We start from the raw sequence: 18,111 nt of genomic DNA, 5'->3' as shown, positions 1-18,111 counted from the left end.
CGCAGAAGAAAACGCTCTGCTCGAAGCTGGTAGAGAACGAATCAGAGAAGGCTCGATCCTCTATTGTGATACGTGAGTGTGCTGCTGCCCTTCAGGACCTCTGATTGACACACCAAAAGCTGCCCTTGTTTGACGTGTAGTATCAAGATCACACAGGTAGGGATTTCAGAAGTCGTGTATTCTCAACATTACGGGATGGACGATTCAGTAAGTTGCATACTTTTTGTAGAGGTGCGGGACTGACTCTGGTAGACAGCGGCGGTGTTTCAACAGGCAGACGTTGGGCTCCGTCAATTTTCTCCAGTAGGTTGCTTTCATGTCATCAAAGATGATGTGCTGAAAGGTCAACAGCCACGCAAAGGTCTAGTCTATCTGGTAGACCCATAATTGCCGTCTTTACGTTGTGGTGATCTGTTTCGTTCAGCGAAATAGCGATTCGGACAAGTCCAGGTGGCATTGGAAACAGTCGATTACTAGTATGAGCTTGTTATGGCGGTGTCTTTTTTCTTCAGCAGTGCTCTACACTGCCCTCAATTTGTCTCACTAGTAGATTCTTTTTGGACAGATAAGTTTTGACGTCATTCACGGTGTAATTTCCACGATGAAACTACTACGTCTTAGCACCGGGTCGGTAACAGCGTTTTTAATGACCTTACCATTCCTGCTCCAAGAGCAGCATCTGTGGATGTGAATTTGAATACTTGCTCAAAATGGGTTGGGTTACCGGCACCGCTCGAAGCGATGATTGGGATACTGACCCTTTTTTTTAAATCATCTATGAGCTCCAGGTCAAAGCCACTATTGCTACCGTCTTTATCAATGCAGTTGAGCAATATCTCCCCAGCCCCTAGAGCCTCAACTGAGGTTGCTAGCTCGGTAACATCAAGATCACGGCCTTCGCGTCCACCTTTGATAGTGCATTGATACCAGCAATAAACTTGACCCTCTGGTCCGGAATACTTTGTCCTAATTGTATGATGCCGTGTCTCTTGCGGAGAACGAACGTAAACCCTTTTGGGGTCAATGCTCACAATGACGGCTTGGTTCCCGTAAGCCGCTGAGATTGTTTCAATAGCTGTTGTGCCCGTTGGCTTTTTTCCATCGCGCATATACTGCTCTGCAATAAGGACTGCTTCCGAACCAATGCTGATCTTGTCAGCGCCCGATTTGAAATACAGTGTTGCAACATCAAGGGCAGGGACCATCTTGCCGTTGGCGTCTACGGAGTCTCGAATGCCACCTCCCACGGTCAGAGGCACGAACACATTTTCGGAGGTACGTCGTAGAACCTCCAGCATTGGAAGATCTGCCAATGGGCAATTCCGGAAAGACGTAATGTTGAGAAAGGTTATCTCATCGGCCCCTTGTTCATAATACCTCTGCGCCATCTCCACCGGTTTTCCGAGGTTCCTGACGTTGCCGCCTTTGGAAGTTTCTCCTCTTTCACGAACATCATACTGGTCACCTTTCGTTACGACTAAATCACCCTGATCATTAGCGCGTACGTCAAGGCACGCGATAACCCTCCTGGTCAGACCCTGGCTCATCGCCGATTGTATCGGGTTATTTGGTAATGCCCATTGCCTGCCTTCCAGGAAGGCCTTTATGACACGCAGACCGGCGATTCCGCTCTTTTCTGGATGAAATTGGGTAGCAAAAACGTTACCACGAGCAATAGCCCCAACAAATGTCTCCGTGCCATAAGAAGCGGTTGCAACGGTCCAACCCTGTTGTTCGAGCACACCTGCTTCGTACGGCACAGCATAAGAATGAACATAGTAATACTTGCTGTCATTCTTTAGACCGTACAAGCATCCTCGAGAAGAGAGAATAGCTTGTGAAATTGCAGCAGAGTTCCATCCGATGTGCGGCACGCTCTTGTCGCTGCTATCGAATCGCGACAACCTACCTGGTAGGAACCCTAAACCCTCAACGTCTGCATTCTCCTCAGATCCTTCAAACAGTGCCTGTAGCCCAACGCATATTCCCATGAATGGTTTAGAAGAATCTACATGTTTACGAATGGCTTCAAGGTATCCACTAGAAGCAAATTGTGTCATACAATGCCCAAAATGACCCACACCGGGTAGAATAAGATACTACGCATTCATTAGTATCTGTAAATTGGATCGGATAAAGCTGTAGACAGGAATTTAGAATGCGACTTGGCATACTTCTGCGTTGTCGATGTCTTTTGGCTCTTTGATCCATGAAATTGTGAAGCCTAGTTTCTCAATTGCGTTGCAAAGTGATCGGACATTGCCAGCCACATAATCCAGAATGTGTACAGGTGGCATTGCGGCTCGAAATTGGCGGTCTTTCCACGAAGAATATCAGTATACAGACGAAATGAGTTTTAAAATCCTAAGGGTCTGATTAGTAAGCTGTAAAAAACACATTAGCGGCAAGTAGATTCTATGTCGTAATCAAACGGCGTTGTCATTAGTAATGTGCCTTTGTCTTCTTTTAGTTCCCAGTCATCCTGCATCCTACAATCATCATCGGCATCTCACATCGATGTTTCCCAGCTACAACCCTCGACCATTTACGTTTTAATATGATCGGCCTCCTGCTTGATACAGCTCCCGACGGCTGGTAGATGCTTTCGAGCTCCTCGTATTCAAAGGCGGACACCAGAGCCTGAATCATTCTCTTCAAGGCGTGAAAAGAATCAAAGGCAAAGGATTCATACACTGGATGGGAAGTGGATGTATTTAATCTGCGTGAGGGTTCGAGTTCAGCTTGGTGAAGGCCTTACTGTACGGTCACTAGCTTATTAATCTCTGCATCCTGAGAGCTGCAATATCTTTGTGCCCTGGTGCAAATAACAGAATTGAATAGATGTTATTGCTGGAACCTAAAAAAAAATCAACGACGTTCGCACTACGCTTATTTGACTCGCTGATCACTAAATTGCAAGGGATAGCCGCCGAGACTCCTTCCAAGCATTAGCATTGGCATCTCGTTGACGGACTTGCTTCGTTTCTAGAACCGGCTCAGTCGAAGTGATTAGCAGGAGCCCTAAGCCAAAGGGCGATTCACGAGAGTGGGTAGACCTGATCAGATTCTATCGTCCCAGAAATGTCTTCCTCAGTCTTTTTTCGCTTCAAATCTCAGAAGGAGCCTTCTCGAGTGACTTTCGATGGTACTGGAATCTCTGTTTTCGAACTAAAGCGAGACATAATTGCTCAAAGCAAATTAGGAGACGGCTCGGATTTTGAGTTGATCATTAATTCAGAGGACACGAATGAGGGTAAGTAAAATCAGAAGGGCGTGGTGATCTTACTAACGCTTCAGTAGAATACGATGATGACACTGCAATAATCCCGCGATCGACGACAGTAATTGCTAAGAGGCTTCCTGCTAGTAAGCCTGGACGAGGGGGAGCAGCGCGATATGTGTCTGGAAAAATGCCGCAAAGTTCGAAGAATGCCTATCGACAAGAGACTTCATCGTCGAAGAATACGACCAATCAATTCTCTCATGGTCTCGGCAACATACGTGGTGTGCAGAGTGAGGAAGAACGGATAAAGTCTACCTTGCAGATGGGTGCGGACGACTGGGCACGGCAGCAGCAGCAGATGGCCAAGTACGCTTTGATGACCCCATTTACCATTCAATATCATTTTTGCTAATACCATTCCTGCTGCATTAGTGCCGCCCCTGTGCACCGTACTTTACCAATGAAAGGAAAACCCCAGAACGTGCCCGATCATCCGCCAGCTTCAACATATGTGTGTCATCGTTGTAACGAAAAAGGTCACTGGATACAGGAGTGCCCGACAAATAATGATCCAGCATTTGATAACCGACCTCGAATCAAGCGAACTACGGGCATTCCTAAGTCTTTTCTCAAGACAGTTGAAAGGCCGACTGCAATCGTTAATGACGGGACGATAGATGACGCAAAACAGCCAAGTGGGGTAATGGTGAACTCTGAGGGTGAATATGTTGTCGCAGAGCCGGATCAAGCTGCATGGGACAGATATCAAGTGCAGGCAAAAATTTCCGTAGCCGCGCAAAATGTCGCTGCGAAGAGCACTAAAGATCTACAAGACCTAGGTTTGGAATGCCAAATGGACAAACGTTTGTTTGTAGATCCCACGAAGACACCTTGTTGCGGTAGGACGTTCTGCCATGAATGCATCCAGACCGCCTTGCTCGATAACGATCTTCGCTGCCCCCAATGTTCTACTGACAATGTTCCGATTGATGATCTGATACCTGATGTTGAGATGGCGGCTAGAGTTCGCAAATATGAGGAGGGTAAAGCTGCAGCAAGGCCAGTTGAGATACCGGAAAATCCAGTCTTTACTAAATCTGAAGACGTTCTTCCATCTTTTGCGCCATCGGAATCCAAGAGTCCACTTGCAAAGCTATCTGTCCCTGAGCCCTCACTAGCCATCAAGGAATCAAGAAAGCGCCCTGCTGAATTGGAGTTAGAAAATACCCGTTCAGGTCAAAGCCCAAAGAAAGAACAGCCTGCTAGAATCGCAAACAAGACACCCAGCTATTTTGACCAGTCACGAACAAAAGATCGAACCATCGATCCCGCAACCTCCGCCAACGGAAGTCAAATAAATTCCAACCTCAATCCTATGTCATTTCCGAACATGAATGGATTCATGGGCATTCCTGTGAGCATGGGTATGCAAAATTCGATGATGATGATTCCACCAGCAACCTTTACAAGCCAGAACTGGAACCATTCTTGGGGAATGCCATACAGCCAACCAAACTTAAACATGAATATGGGAGCGCCTCAAAACTCTGCACCTTATACCAATGGGTTCAATCAACCAAATATGCGAAGTAATGGGTCACAAAGCATACAAAGCCAGTGGAACTTTGACAACAACGGCAACAAGATTGCGTACGGTCAATTTGCAAACCAGCAACGGTCAAATAACGAAGAAGAAAGTGCCTACTTCCGAAAGCCAGTGAATCCCAATCGACAGCAGAATCGACGGAATTGGAACCAGAATCGACCAGCAGATTTTCGCGAGATTTAGTGCTCAGACCCTTGTTACCACGGCTTCTTTCTGATTTGTCTTAGAAGCTGACTATTGTACAACACTAGTCAATGTCGCCTTTTTGCTTTTAGCCGGGCGTTGGTGGACCATTAGGGGCCAGCTGGACAGTAAGATCAAAATCCACACTATTTAGAGGCAATATATTATCTTTCTCGCAAGCCGTAACCAATTCTTGGCGTTTTCTTAGATTTAATACACTCGTATTCTATAACGCCAACCCCGCTCAGTCTTACTCTGCCCCTCCTGACTCATACGAGAATCCAGCAGCGAAGAAACATGGTATACCTTATCTCTTCTCGATCAAACGCTTCCCATAGCACTTGCAAGTTTGATGCACAAAACCCAGCCATGTTCAAACTCCTTGCTGCATGGGCGAAAAGCCCGCAATATGCTATTGGTTTCCCTTCACACTGAATGCGCTATGTTCACACGGACGCCAACTTCCTTCCACTTCCCGATATACCTGCTTCCTTCAATCCCCTCTCGCAAACACGAAGGAAGAGTCACTTCAAATGCGCCGCCTGCCTCTACGACGAACAATAGTCAAGTTTCTACCCCGAAAAGAAGCTATTTTCCAGGCCATGCTTCACACCTTCGATGCACAAAATGCGCGGTCGATATATGTCTGACGTCCCAAATTATAAGTAAAGGTTTTACAGGCCGCCATGGTCGGGCATACCTTGTTTCCCCTTGTCCTCCTGCCGCGGCACTCCCATTAGTCGCTCAATGTGGGAAGCCGGTCTGTCTCCCCAATACGAAGACAGACCCGCCATCTCAGCGTCAATTAGTGACCGGTATTCACACTGTGAGCGACGTGCGATGCTCGTTTTGTGGCTCGATGCTGGGTTGGAAATACGATAGCGCCGAAGATGAAAACCAACGTTATAAGGTTGGTAAATATATCTTGGAAACGAAGATGGTATGCACTTCTAGTGACTGGGAGCACGACGATCTCGATCTTCTGCCATCAAGTTTCCAACAAGCAGGAAGCACATTAGAACGTTACAAAGATGTTAGTGATGTTGAATTTGATAGTCAAGATGAAGATGAATGCGAGGACCTCTTTGCTGGAATTTGGAGTTCTTCTCTGGCAATGAAGAGGAAGCAAGATAAAATCTTTCTCAGGTCTTTAAACTGAGTCGGGATGGTAAGTCGGGCTTAGAGAGCCGGCGACCAGCGGTAATCTGGGATCCATAACTAGGTACAGGTGTATAAAGAGCGGTAATAACCAGTCATCTCCTATAAATTCCCGCTGTGATTAATTTGGAGTGGAACCATGATGATATGTTTGGATTGAGTCTATTACCTGGTGACGACTGGCTTTCGCTATGAATCATCGAGTGTCTCGGCAAGTTTTCTCTTCCTGAGTATCATTAATTTTGAACAAATGATATGTATCCGTCGATTGAATATAAGTGAAGAATCAGACCGAAGGATCTCACAGGCCGCTCGGCTTCTCAAGCTTGGACCTCTTGTTGTCGTGTACGCCATCTAGTTTAGAAAGTTCAATTTTCCTCTTACTGCAGGAAGACGCCTCATCTGCTATTGAATTTGATATGGCTGCCTCACTAGCCTGCTTCTTTCTTTTGACTAGGCCACTCAAATCGTTCGCGTCCTTAGCAGCGCGGTCGAGTATCTTCTTCTGATCACTAGGGGATTCGCCTAACATAGAGCCGAGAATGCTAGCCAAAGGATTAGAGTCCTCTACCCTGCCCTTGTCTGGAGCGTCGCTGATGGAGACAGGAGGCTGTTGAAGCTCAGACAGCTGTCTGTTTGTTAGCAAGCTTACGGAGGGCCCAGGATATGACCTCACCCTCTGTTCCATGTCAATTACCATTTCCTTTACTTCCGCAATACCGCTTGCAATCTTGGACTCTCGATCAAGCTTGCCATTCGACCCCACCATTTCTCGCAATGCCGACTCTTCTGTCCGAATCCTGCTTTTGCAGCTCGCAATTGCCGCTTCCATCTCCTTCGCTGCTTCTTCTCGCATTGCGTAGTCAACATATGCTCCCTTTTCCGAAGTTGTCTCTGCATTCCCAGATTGCCGCTCCGTGACCGAAGAGAATTCTAGAGCCAACGACAGTTTATAATGTGCTTCAGCCAATAGGCTTGATGATGGCACAAACAGCCTTTCCTTCAGCTCTAATGCCGATTTGAGATCTGTCACAGCACTTTGAAATCTTTCTCCTTCGAGCGATATTTCCGCCTGGAGGTCATAAGTGTCGGCTAGACGCTCCTGTAACTGACGTTCCTGCGGCAGCACTTCCACACTTTTGCCTTTGCCGGTTCTATGATCTTCCTCAATTTTTTTAATCAGTAAGACGCGTGCCATGTCCAACACCTCAAAGGCGTTCATTAAGTCATCGTCTTCCGCGTCTGGATCCTCTCCTGGGTGGTCTGCATCGCCGGCCTCCTCTTCCTCTGACGTATCGAAGTTTTCATCGCCAGCGAATTGGAAATACGGTTTCTCGCTCTTGCCGACTTCTGCCGATGGTCTCTGATATTCTTCGCTCTCCTCGATGGCTTTCGCGATGACACCCTCAGGCTCCGTCTCAATCTTATGGTCTAAACCCAATTCTCCAACTTGACCCTCTTCGTTGCTAGGCTCGTCCTTTGGCTTCTCGCCGGCAACTTGAGGGCCTAGAACGTCGCTCTTCTGAACTGCAACGTGATATAGACACCTCCCATACGCATACAACAAGTCTGCGTTTTGGGTTGACATCTCGCCATAGATCTCCGCTTGTAGCTCTGTCGCATGCGCATATTGCTCTGCTGCTTCCCCATAATTGCTTAATGAATATTGATGAGCTGCTTTGGCGACCAACTCGTCAAGCTGATCAATTCGCTTATCACCATTGGCATTGTCGCTATCGGTATTGGCCACGTCAGGGTCCTTCGTATCGTCCGCCATGGTGTCTTTCTGACTCTCGTGTTGGGTTGATAAAAAGTGATGTTGCTCTCAGACGTGCATCATATGATTTCCTGGAAGGCTTGGTTCCTAACAGCGTTCGCAAGGGTCTTCGATCGAGAGCGAAATATATTTGTCCATAATTACGGGAGAGCGAAGGTTACGTGCACTTAGAACCTAGACGCGCGACGCGTAGATCATAACTTTTTTCTTGCGGATCATTGTATGTCTTGACATTATCAACAATGCCTGCTTTGCACGTCGACGCCAACAATTTGGGCTCTCTCCATGGGCACATTCATGACCCGGACACTATTGCCTCTTCTTCACCTGCCTTTGGGACGCCTATACAACCCATTCCACAACCCAAGCCACAAGAACCTCCCCAAGCCCTCCACCTTGCCTATCTCTCTCCCACCAGCCACACTGAGACCGTTGGCCTTTCGTGTTTTTACGAAGAAACACAATCTCAACCTCACTTCAACCGCATTACAGCTACTAGCTACGTTCATTGGGAAGCAATGCGGTTCTGCATGGCGCGAAGCAGGTCTTGCGGAAAGACTACTAGACGACGCTGCAAAGCAATGGAAACTGAATGGTGGAGGAGTCCTGGTCCCTGGAGAAGGTTCTGAACTCAACGGCATACTCAACGGCATTCAGTCTGCAGCTGGGAAACTGCCCAATAATTTGAGCCGGCGAGGATTTCCAGCGTCCAGGATGAGCGCATCACTAGAAGATTTATCTTCTACCGCCACGAACCTCCCAAAGAGAGAACACCTCGAGAATATGAGTGAGAGCACGACATCAGGCGACCGAAACGAGGAACCCTCTAATGAAGCGAGCGATCCACGGCGATGGCTCAAGGTGATTAATGCATTCGAGCAGCCAAGGCTTTCATATAATCCAGAAAAAAAACACTTTGAGCATTGTCTTACAAGCCCATCAGTCATGTCAGGGCCAGGTCGAAAGACAGACATGGCACGTCAGAGGTATCATTTGGTCCACCAGCGACTTATGCGCAACGAATCATTCCAGACCTCTGCAATTTTACTGGCAAGACAGAAGCTTTCCCAGCTCTCACGCTCCACATCTGCTTTGCGTCAGCAAACTTACAAGCTTACACCAATTGCTAACCTCCTAGGTCGAGGAGGCAGTAACCATCTGCTCATGGGGATGCTTTCTCGGTCGCCTTCAGGACATCTGACCATCAATGATCCGACAGGAAGCATCGTTCTCGACCTACATCACGCTCGTCCTTCTCCAGAAGATGGGGTCTGGTTTGCGCCTGGCATGCTTGTAATCGTCGACGGCCAATATGAGGACCAAGAGACCAAATCTGGGTCTGGCCTTGATGGTAACAATGGCGTTGGGGGAAATGTGAGCGGCGTTTTTGTCGCATTTGGTATGACTGGACCACCATGTGAGCGACGAGAGATAACAGTTGGTCACGGCAATCGTGATTTGACCAATAATGAGAGAGCTGGGGCAGGATTCGGCTGGGTCGACTTCCTAGGCGTAGGGAGTGAACGGGCGGTTGGTAATTCCATGCGCGCTATTGAGAAGCAAGTATTTAGGAAGAGGACCCCAGACTCAACGGGCGAAGGCAGGGCGAGAATTATCATACTGGGTGAAGTCAATCTGGACAAGGCAAAGACACTTCAGGCCCTCAGAAAGGTTCTTGCGATATATGCGGCAGATTCAGCGGAGAACACGCCAATGGCGGTCGTGCTGATAGGTAATTTCGTTCGTTATGCCGCAATGGCCGGAGGAGGTAGCGGAGGTAGCATCGAATATAAGGAATACTTTGATTCACTAGCCTCTGCTCTTTCAGATTTTCCGAGCATGCTGCACAACACAACTTTCATTTTTGTGCCAGGCGATCACGACCCTTGGCCGTCAGCGTTTTCTTCGGGAGCAGTAACCGTCCTGCCACGGGAATCAGTACCAGAGCTTTTCACGTCACGAATACGGAGGGCATTTGCGACTGCAAACACCGAGAACGAGAGACTGACAGGGGTTAAGGCAGACGGAGAGGCTATATGGTCCACGAATCCAACGAGGATAACTTTATTTGGATCAGTGCACGAGATTGTTGTGTTTCGGGATGACATTTCTGGTCGACTTCGCCGCCACGCCGTCCGCTTCAATCAAACAGACTGCGATGGCTTGAATGATCATGAGAGCGAGACCGGCGAAAACGACCAAAGCTTAGACAAGCAGTCCGCAATGCTTCACAACGATATCGCTGAAAATGAAAACGTCCTCAACCTGGCCGCAGTTGAGGCTTCCAGGAGCAAGAATGCAGAGCTGGGTCACACAAAAGTCCCATCACACACGCAAACTTCTCGTAAGCTTGTGAAAACACTCGTTGATCAGGGCCATCTGTCGCCTTTCCCCGTATCACAGCGGCCAATTATGTGGGATCATGCACACGCTTTAAATCTGTATCCTCTGCCTACAGCCCTAGTCATAATGGACGCTGAAGCTCCCGCATTTGCGATAGGATTAGACGGTTGCCATGTTATGAACCCTGGATGTCTGATTATGTCAGGCAAAAGGGGTGTTGCGCAGTGGATGGAGTATAATGTGAAGACTCGGCGTGGAAAGGTTAGAGAAAGTCACTTCTGATTACGATTGGCGAATTTGATTGCACGATGTAATGAAGAAGATGCGGACGAACGCGAGAAAAGCTAGAGATCAATCTATACAAGTAATCACGATCAATTCGTGCAAACTTCAGAAAGACTTGCGAATCACTTTTCAGGTGAGGATCTCACCACGATGAAAGGGCAGTCTGGAGTTGCCTTTGTGCGTACGCGATCTGGCTCGGTATACAGATCATAAACTCAGTCCGTCTGTTTCTGGATTGCCTTTCTAAGATGTACGTCGGTCTGTTGTGCTTTGTAGCTAGCTTGCTTAGGAGAATGTTCTGTGTTGAGTAGATGAAAGAGCTTTTGTCAGGGATCTGAAAAACCTTTGGCTACATTGGCTTTAAAAACTATGAATTAGTTGGTTATAGGACTCTTGCTCTAGCAGCTATATGGAGAAGATGTCGTGAAGGGCTGAAGTAATGTAGAGTGGGCGCTTTCAGGGGCAGAGGCTTCACTTTGTTTTTGGCAAGCCCTAAGTCTAACTTTATTTGAAATACCTACGGGCCGGGCCGATTACGATAGCTGAATCGTCTCTACGCACTTATTTAAATGCTAGCTCGTCTGGCCCCTTTCTTGCTCACCCCAATCCTTTACGTGATTTGCAAGTCGTCACTATGGAGCAAACGGTGGGGATTCTTGGTGGAGGGCAGCTTGGAAGAATGCTCACAGAAAGTGCTAATCGTCTTAACATCCGGACATTAAGTCTTGATGCGCCTGAGGCACCTGCAAAGCAGATTAATGCCACTGGTGAGCACATCGACGGCTCTTTCAAGGACCCTGATGCTGTGCGGCGATTGGCGAAGCTGTGTGATATTTTGACTGTCGAGATCGAACATGTTAACACCGACATTCTCGAACAATTGGACGGCAAAGTGCAAATTCACCCAAGCTGGAAGACTATCCGGGTTATCCAGGATAAATTCAGTCAAAAGACACATCTCCATGCTAATGACATACCAACTACCTTTTCGTCCTCGTTGCAATGTAATACCACTGCAGAATTGAAGTCGGTTGCTGGTGAAGTAGGCTACCCTTTCATGCTGAAGTCTAGAACAGAGGCCTATGATGGACGAGGTAATCATAAGGTAAATTCAGACTCTGATCTGCAGAATGCCTTGGACTGTTTACGGGATCGCCCGCTCTATGCCGAAAAATGGGCAGACTTTGACATGGAGCTTGCAGTCATGGTAGTGAAAGTTGAAAGCGATCCGTCTTCAGATTGGTCAAGGATTACGAAAGCGTTCCCTGTGGTTGAGACCATCCATGAAGACAGCATTTGCAAGTTGGTTTATGCCCCTGCGCGTCGAATAAGCAGGGAGACCCGCCAGAAGGCCCAAGAGATGGCACGAAAGGCGGTGGCCTCGTTCTGGGGCAAAGGTGTTTTTGGATGCGAGATGTTTCTTCTTAATGACGGCTCCCTCTTGGTGAACGAGATTGCCCCCAGACCTCATAACTCAGGGCATTATACGATAGATGCTTGCCCGCTATCACAATATGACGCACATTTGAAGGCAATACTTGGTCTTCCTATACCGCTTAACAGTCTACATTTGATAGAACCGGGTGTCAATGCCATCATGTTAAATATTCTTGGTGGTGTCAAAACGGACTCTCACATGCATGCTGCACACGCTGCTCACGCTATCGATGGGGCGCGAATCCACTTGTATGGCAAAGGGAAAGCCCGTCCAGGTCGGAAAATGGGCCACATCACCGTGCTGGCGGGCGATATGACTACAGCAGAACTTCGTATGCAGCCACTCATTGAAGATATTGATCGGATTCGGAGAGAAAGTCAGGTCAATGATCAAATGTTAGATGAACCGCGAACGAGGCAGCCGCTTGTGAGTATCACGATGGGTTCAGACTCCGACCGCTCCATACTTGCGCCAGGTGTTCAGATTCTGAAAGAACTCGACATCCCATTCATGGTGACAATAACGTCAGCCCATAGGACCCCCGATCGCATGGTCGACTTCGCGAAGGGGGCACGACGGCGAGGATACAAAGTCATCATTGCCGCCGCCGGAGGGGCGGCACACTTGCCTGGTATGATAGCCGCTATCACACCACTGCCAGTCATTGGCCTGCCAGTCAAGGCAAGCTGCCTCGACGGTGTTGATAGCTTATACAGTATCGCTCAGATGCCGGTAAGTCTTGACTAGAGAAAGTCTGCACGCTGCGAGGGTGGCAAATGAGAATGTAAACCCTAACGTTTCGCAGAGAGGGTGTCCAGTGGCGACAGTTGCTATAAACAACTCCGTCAACGCAGCGCTTTTAAGTGCGCGTATACTCGCACTGTCAGATCAAGGTATTTGCCACAGACTTGATGAATACCTCCACAAACAAACATCAGCAGTAGAGGAACAGGCTCAAAGAATGGAGAATGTTGGGTTCAGCGACTATGACAAGACAGACTGAGACGCGACCATGATGACGAGTTGCACCACCGTCGCTAATCCATGTTGGTGCTCTACTCCGAAAAGCGTTTCTGAACCGGATTATTCGTTCATGGCAAGCACTTCTCGAACAAAATAGGTCGGAGAAAGGGCCCAACGAGATTGGGGCCAAATGGTCGGCTTTTGATTCGGATGCTTGCCTGAGTACAGAATACACTACCAAATTAGGCGCCTCTTTCGCCACTCCGTTCTAAATCAAGTCTCTCTGAGGCGGACAGTTTCCCTTCTGGCCACGTTGCACGTGCTTCACCCTCCAGATGCGGCTCTGCTGCAACATGTAGCAAATTGCTGGTATTCCACGAGGCCTATGCAGAGAGCTAAGCTATACAGCGGCCGCTAGCTGACCCCACAGACCCACGGTTACCTCTACAAGATGTTGGGGTGAAACTGGAATGAGACGATGGTCAATGCGTCTTTGATGGTTATATAGAGTAACAATCTGTTGCGATCGCCTGTCGCATACCTGGCCCTTCTTTTCCGAGGGTTGGCAAGCCCGAGGGCTTAGGCGCAGCTCACTTGGTTCTCCTCGATGGCGAGGATGAAGTGACGGTAGGGTTTAGATCTTCAACAGCTTCAAAGTTGGGGCCGGGCTCTAGCTCCTCAGGATTTGACGCTGTACGCTTAATGCTGAGTGCTTAGGCGACGGTAGAGTTTGCAACCTCTGGTATACATGAAACATTGTTCAGACATAGCTACTGGAAAATCTCTAACCTCGAGCCAAAGGACGACTTGCGCCCTTTCGGTTTGAAAGAAGATTCAAACTCGCGATGAGCATGCGCGCGGGAATCCCACATTCCCAAAATCGCAGGCTCTTAGCACCCAAGTGCACACCATCTGGTATGCCCCCTGGCCTTGTGGTGCATTTTAAAACCCTCCTTCATCAACTCGAACAGGTGCGCTGTAGACAGTCCCTCCGTAAGGCTCGAAATCCGGGCAATTATTCCTTAGTCGCAACGGTGGTGCAGCCACCAGCAGCAGGTGCGGCACTCTACCCACGGAGTAGGCTAAGGCCCTGACAAGCTTACCGTAGGCGATCCCCCGGAGCCCGTCAGCCTTCAGGACTCAGGAATCCTGCCTGCCAAGCCATGGCCGATAAGCCCGTCAGCTGCGGCATCGATGGAGGCCTCTCCCAGAGCCTGCCCGACGACAAAGAAATCCTCCTGGGCCACAAGAAAAGGCTACAGAATGGCATCTTGGACAGCGCCGATGTCCACCATTTTCATCTGTTCGACGACTCAATCCCGCCTAATTGTCCGCCTACCCACGTCAAACACCCAATAGTGGCCACGAAGCTTGCGGCCAATACCCTTTCGCCGGACGCCATTGACATTGATCTCTCCGAGAACGGTGTGACAGAAGATTGCCGCTATTGGAACCCACCTCTGCAAGCGGTGCCGCTCGCCTCTTATTACAAGCTACATCGCGTGCCTTCTCTAGACGGCATGGCAGAAAAACCAGCGGCGGATCTTGGGAATGGCGTCAATTTACCGGTGAGACCATCGGTCACAGAATCACTGGCCCGAACGTCGCCCAACGGTGTTCAGAATAAAATACTAGAACAGGTTGTGAGAACGCCTGGGAGGGAGCCATCACCGCAGCCGACGCACTTGAGCGTTCCTGGGCCAGGACAGCCCAGGGTCCTCCACGAGCAAGGATCAGGATATGTCGCTCCCAAATTTGAGGGCAAAGAATTGCAGATGGAACAAGGTAGGGACACAAATCCACGGAGACGTATATGGTCCTAATGACTGACTTCGATGCTCCTAGTTATGGATCAGATCGAAGAGAAAGGCTTCATTCCGCCGGAATTCGTAGAAACGGAAACACATTGGTTCTACAACGAGCTAGGGATCGACGACATGTACTTCCAGACCGAGTCAGTGCCTGCTATCGTTAATCACATCCTTTCGCTCTACGCTGGTAAAGTTGCTGCCTATGCAAGAGATGATGGTCGTTTGGAGATTCGTTTAGATAAAGAGGCCGTGGACCACGCTGTCTATATCGATACAAGCAGACCCGGTATCAGCGTAGTTGATGGGCCACGCTATGAGCAAAGGATTGACGAAAAATATATCAATGGTTCCCTAGGAGAGAACAGCTACAGGGTGGAGACATTTCGCTCTGGCAGCCATCTTCCCGGCGAAAAGGGCCAGCAGCTGCGATGTTACTTCGTATATAAATGCAACTTCGTAGAGGCAAACCCTGGCCCTCAAGAGACTCGGCTGGACGTGATCGGTGAAAAGAGATTTCTCCAAAAGGCGACTCAGAACACCAAGGATGTATATCAAGAGATCATGAACCAGGCTGTCACTCGGACTGGTCCAGTAATAGAAATGTTCGAAATTCAGGGCACGAGGGAGAGGCGCCTGGTCATTGCCTATCGACAAGGTTCAGCTATGGGCATGTTTAGCGCCCTTTCTGACCTTTACCACTATTATGGATGTACGAGCTCACGAAAATACGTCGAACAATTCTCAAATGGGATGACTATCATGTCAAGCTATCTTCGTCCGCTGCCACAGACGGCCTCAAATGCACGTTTCCCTCCAATTGAGGCCTCGATTCATCAGATCATGAAAGAGGCTTCACTGCTCTATTGCATCCCACACAACAAGTTCCAAGGCCACTTTGCAACAGGTCGTCTGAGTCTTCAGGAAACTATCTATGCGCACTGTGTATGGGTATTTGTCGGACACTTCATGAACCGACTTGGATCTGAATACACCTCGCTTTTGTCGCTCCTTGATCCTGCCAACAGTGCCCATGCCGAGATGCTTTCGAAGATTAAGAAACGTCTACGTGCTGAAACATTCACGTCCGACTATATTCTGGAGATCATAAACAGATACCCAGATCTTGTGCGGTCGCTGTATCTTTCTTTCGCCAACACTCATTACGTACAGACAAGAGGAGAGCATGACGATTTTCTACCTACACTTAGCTATCTCCGTCTCCAAGTGGATCGAGTTCTCAGCGACACTGAGCTGAAGGAGGCAATCGCGAAGACTGCCAGCAACGAGCATGACCAAATGGTGATGACCGCTTTTAGAGTTTTCAATGCCAGTGTCCTCAAGACGAATTTCTACACCCCAACAAAAGTAGCTCTGAGCTTCCGATTAAATCCGAGTTTCTTACCCGAGATCGAATACCCCCAGCCACTATACGGGATGTTCCTCATCATCAGCTCAGAGTTTCGTGGATTTCATCTCAGATTTAGAGACATTGCCCGTGGAGGGATCCGTATCGTAAGGTCAAGAAATCGAGAAATGTATTCAATCAACGCACGATCTTTGTTCGACGAAAATTACAACCTCGCCAACACTCAGCAACGCAAGAACAAGGATATCCCAGAAGGAGGCTCGAAAGGCGTCATTCTTCTCGATGTCAATCATCAGGACAAGGTGAAAGTGGCATTCGAGAAATACATAGACAGTATTTTGGATCTGTTACTCCCGCCCACGAGCCCGGGTATCAAAGATCCAATTGTTGACCTGCATGGTCAGCAAGAGATCTTATTCATGGGTCCTGATGAGAACACTGCCGACCTCGTTGACTGGGCTACGGAGCACGCCAGAACTCGGGGCGCTCCCTGGTGGAAGTCATTCTTCACAGGCAAAAGCCCAAAACTGGGTGGTATTCCTCATGACGCCTATGGTATGACAACTCTATCCGTACGCGAGTACGTTAAAGGGATATATCGAAAACTTAACCTTCAACCTGATGCTGTACGGAAATTGCAGACCGGAGGGCCTGATGGAGATCTGGGTTCAAATGAGATACTCCTTGGCAACGAGAAATATACCTCGATTGTTGACGGATCAGGGGTCCTCGTCGATCCGCAAGGTTTGGATCACCTGGAGCTCATGCGATTGGCAAAGAAGCGGGCCATGATATCGAATTTCGACCTCGATAAATTATCGCCTGAAGGTTATCGTGTGCTTGTCGAAGAAAACAGCACCACACTTCCGTCAGGAGAGGTCGTGCATAATGGTATGGTTTTCCGGAACACCTTCCATCTACGCGGCGGCAAACAATATGATATGTTCGTGCCTTGTGGAGGCCGACCGGAATCTATCGATCTGGCGACGGTTAATCAACTTATTGTCGATGGCAAAAGCGTCATACCTTACATTGTCGAAGGTGCTAATCTTTTCATTACTCAAGATGCAAAGCTTCGTCTCGAAGCAGCCGGCTGTATACTTTACAAAGATGCTTCGGCGAACAAGGGTGGCGTTACTTCATCCTCACTCGAGGTACTTGCGTCACTCTCTTTCGACGAAGATGGATTTGTGGAGAATATGTGTGTTAAGGAGGACGGTAATGCTCCTCCATTCTACACAGAATACGTGAAAGAAGTCCAAGAAGTTATCAAGCGGAACGCGGCGTTGGAGTTCGAGGCAATATGGCGCGAGCATCAGCAGACTGGTGTACCCCGAAGTACGCTTAGCGACACTCTTAGCATAGCAATCACGCAACTCGATGAAGAATTGCAGAAGCAAGATCTATGGACGAATATACCATTGAGGGACTCGGTACTTGAAGATGCCCTGCCGAATTTACTGCTCCAGAAAGTGGGACTTTCGACAATAATTGAACGAGTATGTCCTTTCCTGCACCGGACTTGACGTTCTGCTAACATTACCGCAAGGTACCCGATAACTACTTACGGGCAATATTTGGCAGTTACTTGGCGAGTCGCTTCGTGTACAAATTCGGCAGCACTCCAAGTCAATTTGCTTTCTTCAATTTGTAAGTTCTGTGCTGTCACCCTGAAGTAAATTTTACTGACTAGCGTGATAGCATGTCGAAAAGAATGGGGAGGCTTAGTCAAGCGCACGACGATTCCTCAAAAGCTGTCACGAATGGGATTTGATGATTCTGGACCTGCATGTACGATAAGCATTCTGATAGAGCATCGGGTGGTGCAATTCCCTGCATAGAGCGTAAAGGTACAGAGACTGGAGCGAAAGAATTTGCTTGAGACTTAAATTGGACCACCTAAGGACATCTAGTGAGAAGCAGAAGCGACCGGGCTGCCTCAGTATGATATCTGCTAT

At 48.5% G+C, this 18,111-nt stretch overlaps 6 protein-coding genes across 6 annotated transcripts; 4 read left to right on the top strand and 2 right to left on the bottom strand.

Moving 5' to 3' along the window:
• Window positions 1–617: 617 nt before the first annotated feature.
• KY384_002493 (uncharacterized protein) lies at window positions 618–2,297 on the bottom strand (the record flags this gene model as incomplete). The annotated part of the gene is made up of 2 exons (XM_044811016.1): window positions 618–2,099; window positions 2,175–2,297. 2 exons carry the CDS (start codon window positions 2,295–2,297, stop codon window positions 618–620), a joined length of 1,605 nt encoding a protein of 534 aa, XP_044671899.1.
• Window positions 2,298–3,081: 784 nt separating this feature from the next.
• KY384_002492 (uncharacterized protein) lies at window positions 3,082–5,012 on the top strand (the record flags this gene model as incomplete). The annotated part of the gene is made up of 3 exons (XM_044811015.1): window positions 3,082–3,253; window positions 3,301–3,589; window positions 3,656–5,012. The coding sequence occupies 3 exons, from the start codon at window positions 3,082–3,084 to the stop codon at window positions 5,010–5,012; spliced, it is 1,818 nt and encodes a 605-aa protein (XP_044671898.1).
• A 1,459-nt stretch (window positions 5,013–6,471) lies between these two features.
• On the bottom strand, window positions 6,472–7,947 carry KY384_002491 (uncharacterized protein; the record flags this gene model as incomplete). Its single annotated transcript, XM_044811014.1, has 2 exons — window positions 6,472–6,798; window positions 6,847–7,947. The coding sequence occupies 2 exons, from the start codon at window positions 7,945–7,947 to the stop codon at window positions 6,472–6,474; spliced, it is 1,428 nt and encodes a 475-aa protein (XP_044671897.1).
• A 285-nt stretch (window positions 7,948–8,232) lies between these two features.
• KY384_002490 (uncharacterized protein) lies at window positions 8,233–10,572 on the top strand (the record flags this gene model as incomplete). Its single annotated transcript, XM_044811013.1, has 1 exon — window positions 8,233–10,572. One exon carries the CDS (start codon window positions 8,233–8,235, stop codon window positions 10,570–10,572), a length of 2,340 nt encoding a protein of 779 aa, XP_044671896.1.
• A 637-nt stretch (window positions 10,573–11,209) lies between these two features.
• Window positions 11,210–12,760, top strand: KY384_002489 (uncharacterized protein; the record flags this gene model as incomplete). The annotated part of the gene is made up of 1 exon (XM_044811012.1): window positions 11,210–12,760. One exon carries the CDS (start codon window positions 11,210–11,212, stop codon window positions 12,758–12,760), a length of 1,551 nt encoding a protein of 516 aa, XP_044671895.1.
• Window positions 12,761–14,139: 1,379 nt separating this feature from the next.
• Window positions 14,140–17,927, top strand: GDH1 (glutamate dehydrogenase (NADP(+)) gdh1; the record flags this gene model as incomplete). The annotated part of the gene is made up of 4 exons (XM_044811011.1): window positions 14,140–14,761; window positions 14,822–17,652; window positions 17,703–17,803; window positions 17,855–17,927. 4 exons carry the CDS (start codon window positions 14,140–14,142, stop codon window positions 17,925–17,927), a joined length of 3,627 nt encoding a protein of 1,208 aa, XP_044671894.1.
• Window positions 17,928–18,111: the final 184 nt, after the last annotated feature.

This window comes from Bacidia gigantensis, assembly GCF_019456465.1.
Source record: "Bacidia gigantensis strain McMullin 20006 chromosome Unknown contig_156, whole genome shotgun sequence".
Taxonomy (NCBI): Eukaryota; Fungi; Ascomycota; class Lecanoromycetes; order Lecanorales; family Ramalinaceae; genus Bacidia; species Bacidia gigantensis.
Note: the sequence above shows the minus strand (reverse complement) of the source record. Positions and strands in the feature narration are given on the sequence as shown.